This window comes from Arachis ipaensis, chromosome B04 (genome assembly GCF_000816755.2).
Source record: "Arachis ipaensis cultivar K30076 chromosome B04, Araip1.1, whole genome shotgun sequence".
Lineage (NCBI taxonomy): Eukaryota > Viridiplantae > Streptophyta > Magnoliopsida > Fabales > Fabaceae > Arachis > Arachis ipaensis.
The window spans coordinates 97,810,566-97,819,875 of record NC_029788.2 but is presented as its reverse complement, the minus strand read 5'-3'; the positions used below and the strand labels follow the sequence as shown (position 1 = coordinate 97,819,875).

At 38.0% G+C, this 9,310-nt stretch overlaps 1 protein-coding gene across 1 annotated transcript; it reads right to left on the bottom strand.

Annotated features, from left to right (window-relative positions):
* LOC107636686 lies at positions 1,998-2,613 on the bottom strand. Its single transcript, XM_016340178.1, has 2 exons — positions 2,424-2,613; positions 1,998-2,311 (listed from the first exon to the last, which is right to left on the bottom strand). Exons 1-2 carry the CDS (start codon positions 2,611-2,613, stop codon positions 1,998-2,000), a joined length of 504 nt encoding a protein of 167 aa, XP_016195664.1.

The window sequence follows — 9,310 nt, the reverse complement described above, 5'->3', positions numbered from 1 at the left end:
ACCATATCAGTACTACCAACTTCTTCATCTCCTCTCCGCCGTTGATTAGAGATCCAACGATTCCTAGAACTTCTCTCTCTCCTCCACTTCAATGACATCATTATTAATGATTTTACTTAAATCATATGTCATGATTTCTTTGAAAAAATTGTTACAAATCCCAAATCTGTGCATTACACGTTCAAACACTCATTTTCTCATATTACACCAATCTAATCAACATATTAAAAATAAAAAGCGGAATAATTGACTGTTGAAAAGTACCCAACATCTATGGAAAAAAAAGCAACATACAACTAAATGTCCTGCAATTCATTAACAATAAAATGGGTTGAACAAAATTATTATCGTGGACAAAGGCTAAATTAGTACAAGGCTAGATTGGTTTCAAAAGCAAGAAATCATCACATAGAAGGGATTGATTTTGACAGGTTTTGCTCCTATTATTAATTCTACTACGATTTGTGTTGTTTTAACTATTCCTTTGACATAAGTGGTAGATTCTTCGGTTTAATTTTAACAATGTATTCTTTATTGGTAATCTGCATAACTACATAAAGTAATTTATATTAGATTCCTGAATTTCATCAAATTGATGGGACTTAGACTCACAAGTTACATAAGTCACTTTATAGACTAAAATAAGCTCCTAAAACATGGTTTATAAATCTTTCTTCAACTCTTGCTACTTTTGGGAGCTCCTATAACACAAGGTTTGATCATTCTTTATTTATAAAAAAAATGATAATTTGAGAATCTATATATACTTATTTTTGTTGATGGCATTTTTATTTTAGGAAATAATGCAGTTTGTAATATCCATGCTTGCATAGCACTATGTTCGAAACAAAAGTGCTAAGCGGGCTATATTATTGCTCAATTAATAATATATATGAGTTTTGAGTTTGGAAAAAGATTATATTATTTATTGTGATGACAAACATTTAGTTGATTGATTAAGAATTGATCTCAATTTGTGATTCGATTGAAAGAACTTTAAAGTTTTAGGACCATTAATGGTGTTTAATGCTGATTTGGTTATGTTTAGAAAGAATCAACTATCAAGAACAAAATATGAATAAAATATAGAAATATTTGTTGCTATTAAATAAAAAAAGAAAGTATCATGACTATACGAAGAATAATTTGCTACTACCAAATAGGGGTATGTCTAACGGGCCTGCTACACATTCATGTAACCATGTAACCAAGTTGCCCAAACCCAAAACAACTAACACGCTTCCAATCTCATTAAAAAAATGGGACTTCCACGCGCCCCAAGTCAGCTTGGTCAAAGGCAAAGCGAGCTGTGAAAACCCTTTAATGAATCTCTGATAATAACCCGCCAAACCTAGGAAACTCTTGATCTCCGTCACTGAAGTTGGTTGCTCCCAATTCATCACTGCTTCAACCTTAGTAGGATCTACTGCTATTCCTTGCTTACTCACCACGTGGCCTAGAAATTTTACTTTAGCTTTCCAAAACTCACACTTAGCTAACTTGGCATACAACTTCCTATCTTTCAAGATTTGCAGCACAGTTCGTAAGTGATCCGTATGCTCATCTTTTGTCTTAGAGTAAATAAGAATGTCATTGATGAATACAACAACAAACTTATCCAGATATGGTTGGAAAATTCTATTTATGTAATCCATGAATATCGCCGGAGAATTAGTCAATCCGAAGGACATCACTGTGTATTCATAGTGACCATAGCGTGTTCTGAAAGCAGTTTTGGGAATATCCTCATCTCTGACCCTTATCTGGTGGTATCCGGATCATAAATCAATCTTAGAGAACACACCGACTCCCTGTAACTGGTCCATCAGGTCGTCAATTCTTGGCAACGGGTATTTATTCTTCACAGTAATCTTATTCAGCTGCCGATAATCAACACATAAGCGCATACTCCCGTCTTTCTTCTTCACCAGTAACACTGGCGCTCCCCACGGAGAAACACTCGGCCGGATAAAGTTTTTACCCAACAGATCTTCTAGCTAAGACTTCAGCTCGGCCATTTCTAGAGGTGACATCCTATAAGGAGCACTCAAGATTGGACCGGCTCCAGGCACCAACTCAATAGCGAATTCAACCTCTCGGTTGGGTGAAAATTCGGCAATATCGTCCAGAAACACCTCTGGGAACTCACACACAACTGAAATTTGCTCCAATCTTTGATCATCATGCAAAACACCCGCAGTTAACAACATAATACCCTGACATTCAGCCCCAGAACAATTCACCATCATAGAATTCAGGTAATAGCTATTCGCCACAACCGGCCCTTCTGTGTCTTCTGGCATAAAGCATACTGATTTTTTTAGAACAGCCAAGCAGAACATGATTCTTGGATAACCAGTCCAACCCAAGAATGAGATCAAGACCAGTCATCGGCAGACAAATTAGATGATGTACGAATTCACGTTGTTGTATTCGAAACGGAACTTGTGGACATTCTAACCTAGTCACCATAGCTTCATGGGTAGCATTATACACCTTTAAATCATACCACAGGACCACTATTTTCAATCCTAACTCATCAGCCTTCTCAAATGCAATAAACGAATGTGTTGCTTCCGAATCGAATAAGGCATTTAAAACATTACCAGCCATCTCACAATTACCTCTAATCAGTGTCTCTAACCCCTCAGCGCCTGCTGTAGAAGTAGTATATACTATCCCTGGTTGCTGCACTCTGCCAGTCTCATACTTTTTCTTTTCTGGGCAACTCCAAGCTAGGTGCCCGGGTTGTCCGCAAAAGTAGCACACTCCTATACCCAATCTGCATGGAACTCCTTGATGATGCTTTTCGCACCTCTGACAACTCAAATCCTACTGTGGCTGCTTTCCATACCTTCTTCTCTGATTAGCATTATTATTCAGCTTCCTGAAGTTACCCTGACCTTGATTCTGTCGTGGAACAAAGCCTTCACGCTTGAAATTCCTGCCTCTAGGTGCAAAGTTTCTCCCCTGAGTCCTTGGGAAAGGCATTCTCATGCATCCTTTTCTCTGTTGCCGCTTTCCTTACACATTCTTCAGCCACCCTACTTTCATTTACAAGTTCGGAGAACACTCTGATCTCCATGGGTGCAACGGAGCTCAGAATATCACTCCGGAGATCTCCCTCATACTTGATGCACTTCCATTCAGCAAAATCCTTTGGGGCACCTTGACAGATGCGAGAGAACCGACATAATTCCTCAAACTTACTGGTGCACTCTGTAACAGTCATCTGCCTTTGCTCCAATTGCATCAATTCAAGTTCCTTGGCATTTCTAACTGAATTGGGAAAATACTTCTTGTAGAACTCTACTCGGAATAATTCCCAAGAAATTACAACCCCATCAGGTTGTAGAATATGCCGCGTGCCCTGCCACCAATGCTGAGCCTCACCTTGCAGCTGATAGGTTCCAAATTCAACCCACTATTCTTCAGGAATCTGCTGAGCCTGTAATGCTCGCTCTATGGCTTGAATCCAGTTGTCTGCATCAGTAGGGTTCGAGGTTCCTCTGAAGGTCAGAGGATGAACCTTCAGGAATGTGGCAAGTGTCATAGGACCATCTTCATTGTTATTCCCATAGTTCCCATTGTTTATCTGGTTTCTCAGAGCTTCGGCTGTCGCCTGCATAGCTGGGCCATTGTTCCCAGGCAGCCATAAAGTCTACAGGTTTAGGATTATTCCCTGTTCCTTCAGGAGTAGCATTTCCTAATCTGCCTCTACCTCCCCCGCAACCGCATCCGCGAGTCGACATCTGGTCCCTATACATACCAAACAAGTGATATCAAGTTGATAAGTCTCAATATAGCAAGTCTAGTGCTTTAAGCTCCAAATGCATGCTCATGAACGTTTATGCCACATATATCAGTTAGATATCCTAGTAGCATATAGACACATACACAGAGAATGCACAAAAGCATAGTCAGTCTGTCATCAAGCTCTATAGGAACGAACTGCTCTGATACTATAATGTAACACCCTACTACACAGAGCTTTACACTTAAGTCGTAGAACAGAGGTAGTGTGGTGTTACAGGCCTCTAATCAGTAAACTAAAATATGTATAATAGTGGAAAATATAATATACTAGGAGCCTTGAAAAATGGGTAAAGCGAAATCGCAAAATAAGAAGCACAACGCTCAGGATACAGAATTACTTGCGTGCTAAGAAACCTAAAGATCATAGATATGAATAAGCAAAAGAGTGAATAGAGAGCCAAGAATACAGCATAACTAGCCCCTGACTCAGCCTACGAAGCTAAGGCTGGCCAGAGAATATTTACATACATATACAAGTATCCCAAAATACCCAACATACAGAATAAAGCCTTAACTCTCCTTAAACCTCTAAGAGGGACAAAATAAACAAGTTTCTTGGAGAGAAAGCTAAGTACATATTAATAAAGTTATACAACAAAATAAACCCAGAGATTACTCCGCTTCAGAGTCCAAATGCCTAGTGAGGAGCCTCTCGACCTGCATCTGAAAATAACAACACAGTATGGGGTGAGAACCAGAGGTTCTCAGTATGGTAGAGGTGTCACGCATATAATATATAAGGTCCTGGGAATATCAGAGGCAATCCTAGAATGCCAACATTCAGATTAAAGCCTTAAAGTTTTAAACAGAAACCATAAAGGGGTAGGTGTTCTAAGGAAATCCAAACCCAACCTAAGCCTAACTTCAACTTTAAACCTATCCACCTCTCCTCCGTTCCTCCATCACCAATGTTTTAGCAAAGACAAACAAACAGACAAGTTCAAGCACAAGTAGAAAGCAGGTAGTGCAAGTAACAAGTATACAATTAGCATAATATATATCCAGTTAAGCAATCTCAATTAATGCATAGCAAACAAAACAAATCAAATGCACATGATGTATGCCTGTCCTATGGCTGATGAGTCTTATCTGTCGGTTATTAAGCCAACCCGACAAGTCCAGTTTGCTAAACCTTTGGACTGTCCCCCGACGCGCATCCCCAAGAGTCTATGCATAGCTTTTTCTCATGTTATAAATTGTTCAATGGGGTCAACCTTCCTGGGAATTTAGAGTGCCCGATCACATCTTACGTCGTAGGGTCAACAGAGTATCGAGTATCAACCTGGAACACGTGGTGACAGGCCATGGTACTTTACCCAGAGAAACTCATATCTCAGATCAAATGAGTATATAATGCCACAATAATATTCATAACCATTATAAACTTTGCAAAAGCATATCATACATGCCATAATATCATATATACTCCAATAATACCCATTTTCATATTTGCTTCATCAATTTTCCTATTTTACTTCACCACCAAGTTATCCCGATTTCCTATCTCCATCCTAATATTAGACCTCATACTATGATTTGAGACTAAAAGGATAAAAATAGAGATTTAGAAGTTTAAAATTTGGTTTAAAAATTCAAAATCTAGTTTCGTAGAAAACAAGGCCACGCGTACGCGTGGGTAGGCGTTTAGCTCAGGACGTGTACACATCCCCTGGTTACGCGTACGCATATAAGCCCTCATTCCACGCGTACGCGTGGATGCACGATTTTCCAAAAAAATTTACGAAGTCTGAACTGTAGCTTTGCCATTTTAAACCCTAAACTTCCGGTACGCATAACTTTTTCGTCTTAAAATATTTTTCCTTTGTTCTTTGAACGGTGTAAACTTCACGGACACAATTTTCATACAAAACCAGTTTGAAACCATTTAGGGATCCGGAAGCCAAGTTATGAGTCGTCGAAGTTTGGCCAAAAATCAAATTTCACAAAAGCTTCAAAACCTCATTTCCTTAAAAATTCAGTTTCAACCTAATGTTTCATGCACTAAAATCAGCTCAACATCACATTACCATTACCACAATAATCCTCCCATAACTACCATAATTCAACTCCACAATATCATATATCAACTTTGCAAATATATCAACAAATTTGTCATCCATCTATCCAAGACATTCATGTATTCCTTTCAACAAGTTCATAATCATAAACTCATTAATTCACATCCTATTACAATCATCCAAAATAATTACTCAACCCAAAACACAACTCATAATGCAATTCAACAACAAGGATACTAAGCATTAAACACTCCTTTACATTCAAACTTATCCTAAGGTTGTATAGCCTAAGTTTTCACAGAGCATTACATATTAAATGCACGAAACCTAAACCATACCTTGACCGATTTCCACGTTTGGTCCAAGGCAGCCACTTAAGCCACACAAACAGCCTCACAAGTTTCAAAAATCACCAAAACCTTAGCACCAATCCTCCACCAAGCCTCCAAATGTCCACAATTCAATTCCAATACATATATATATACCTAGTTCACACATATTATAAATATATACATTCAAAATTCAGAATTCACATAATAAAATTAAGAATGGGCTAAGGTTAGTGATCCTTACCGCACCCACAAATAAAACAACTCAAGTCCGATAAGCTCCGCAAGCTAAATCGAACCTAAACTACCAAATTCGACAAAATCTCATTATAAAGACTCAATTTTTGAAGATCAAAAGGGGTTAGAGAATATGAGGTGAAATTCTGGCTTACCCATGAAATTGATCCGATAGAAACATAGAGCTCGACGCGCTGGATGCATGGCCGCAAACGGTGCGGCGATCGGAGCTCGAACGAAGAAGTTATGGTGGATTAAAGTGGTGGTGAGGGTTAGGAAGCTCTCCTCTCTCCAAGGTTGTTCAGCGTGTTTCTTTGCTGAATGGGGAAGGAGATGGGCTTCTGTCCATTTATGTTATGGGTTCGGTTGGGCCCACGGGCCCGGTCCAATCGATTTGGCCCGTACGGTCAAATTTTGGGCCAAATTCTTTAAAATTAGTGTCAAAATTCTTGTTTTTGAAGTGTTCTATCTTATTTTAATATTAGATTTAAATTTATAATTTTTTTAATTAAAAATTGATTTATTGACTGTGGACGACACCATATTATTTTTTCCACAAGAGGAGGCTGTCAGGAACTACAAGCGGCTGCTGTGGTGTTTTGAGATAATGTCCGGCCTGAGTATTAATTTTGATAAATCTAGCTTGATTTCGGTTAATTATGAGCAGAAGTGGTGACAAAGGATGTGTAGAGTGCTAATGTGCAACGAAGCTTCGCTACCAGTCAAATATCTAGGTTTTTCTCTGAAAGTGAATCCGAGATTAGTCAAGACTTGGAAGCCAATAATTGACAAAGTAAAAGAGAAGCTCGGTTTGTGGAAAGCCAAAATGCTCAATAAAGCTGGTAAACTAATCCTTATCAAATACGTGCTTAATAGCCTATCAGTTTACTACCTCAGCTTATCTAAGATGCCCAGAGCAGTAGTAGAGAAGTTGATCTCCTTGCAGAGGAAGTTCTTGTGGAGTAGAGAGGATGGCAAGCACGGGGTACCTTTGGTAAAGTGGAAAATTATGCAAGCTCCAAAATGGCTAGGAGGTTTGGGAGTGGGTGATGCAGTTGTTCAGAATGCAACACTATTATTTAAGTGGTGGTGGCGGTTTTTGAAAGAAAATTGTCCATTATGGAAGAAAATTATGTGCTCTTGCAATGACATGAACTCAAATATTCCACTCTCTAGTCAGCCTATACCTGAAAGAAGAGGTCTATGGAGGAATGTTTGTCTGCTACAAATAAAAGATCAGCAGGTGAGGAATAAGATGGTCAGAGGATTGTCTTTAGAAGTAGGGGATGGAAGAAGAATTCGATTCTGGGAGGATAATTGGTTGGCTTGTGGTGTGCTAAAGGACATCTTTCCATGGCTTTTCTCGGTTTCAAACCAAACCGGATCTATCATTAGGGATTGTGGATTCTGGGATGGGTTCGAGTGGATATGGAATTTTCAATGGAGAAGGGAACTATTCTAATGGGAGTTGGAATTAGTGAATCAGCTTTATGGGGTGCTACAATCATCAATTTAGCATCCGAGAAAGAGGACATGATATAGTGTGAAAATTTGATAGATCGGGCATTTATTCTACTAACTTTTTTGTGCAGGTTTTGCAGGCTGAAACATTCCAGGAGGACATTTTCAGCTATCGCTTCACTTGTTCCATTTGGAGGAGGTTGGTTCCACCAAGAATGGAGTTGTTCACCTAGTTTGTGTTAGTTGGCAGGGTTAATACTAAGGACAGATTAAGTAGATTTGGTATTGTTGGTCAAAACGATACTGATTGTGTGTTGTGTAAAAAGGATTCTGAGCATGATTACCATTTGTTTCTGGGTTGTGAGTTTACTTGGCATAGTGTACTTGGTTGTTCGCCTATAAAAAACTATGGTCTGTTCCAAGAACAATTAAGCAACACTTCATCAAGAGTTGGATAGGGCTCCAGCTAGGAAGGATGAACGCGATAGGTGGTTGATCGGTTTTTGTGCTATTATCTGGAATACTTGACTAGAAAGGAATGACAAGATATTCAAGAATTAAGAAGCAGGTGTTGTGGAGGTTATTAACAAGTCGATTCGGAGTTACAAAGGGTGGACTAATTTTGATTCTTCTAGTTGTTGATGGCAATGTCAGAAATAACTGTAATTTAATTTTTTATTTTATTACCTAATAACTTTATACTTTCTATCTGCTCCATCTTGTTGTGTTTTGTTTTTTGTTTAAAAAAAAAAAAAAACCGTAAAACATTCATATGCTCTTTGAGGACCGCTCTGTGAAACTTTTCCAAAATTAAATTGAATTTATAAACAATTTTATGTCACATATGAAGTATCATGTTATTGGGTCAAGAAATGTGTCACGAACTCTCACGTAAGATGCATAGGGCCCAAAGGGATATATGATTCCACAATGGCCGGCCGGGATGTCCTAATCGGTAGCCGAATTAGATAGGAAGCAATATCAAAGTATCACTTTAATGTGAAGTGTATGAAGTGATCATTATAATATCAATGGTGCTTCCATTCAAACCTTCCACCATTATTACATATTGCATGTTCTACACTTTCTTATGCAACAACTTATTAGTGGGTCTTTAATTTATGCTCCAATTGAATGTTATCGAATAATTTCTAAGCAATGGAAACACAAAAAGACATGATTGCGTTCACGCTAGCTGAAGAAACTAATCATATTCTTTAAGCCCGTCTAGAATATTTAGTCATTATTTTCATATATACTTTTAATATTGAAATTGTGTATTAGCGATTAGCGGTCCACAAAAAAAAATGAAATTGAAATTAAATAAGCTTGAAATTTATAAGATAGATAAGTATTATTTTGCCTCAAAATTTTTACAAAAATTTAAAATCGTTAATTTTTTTATTTTTAAAATCATCTTCAATATTATAATAAATTTTCAAAATAGTC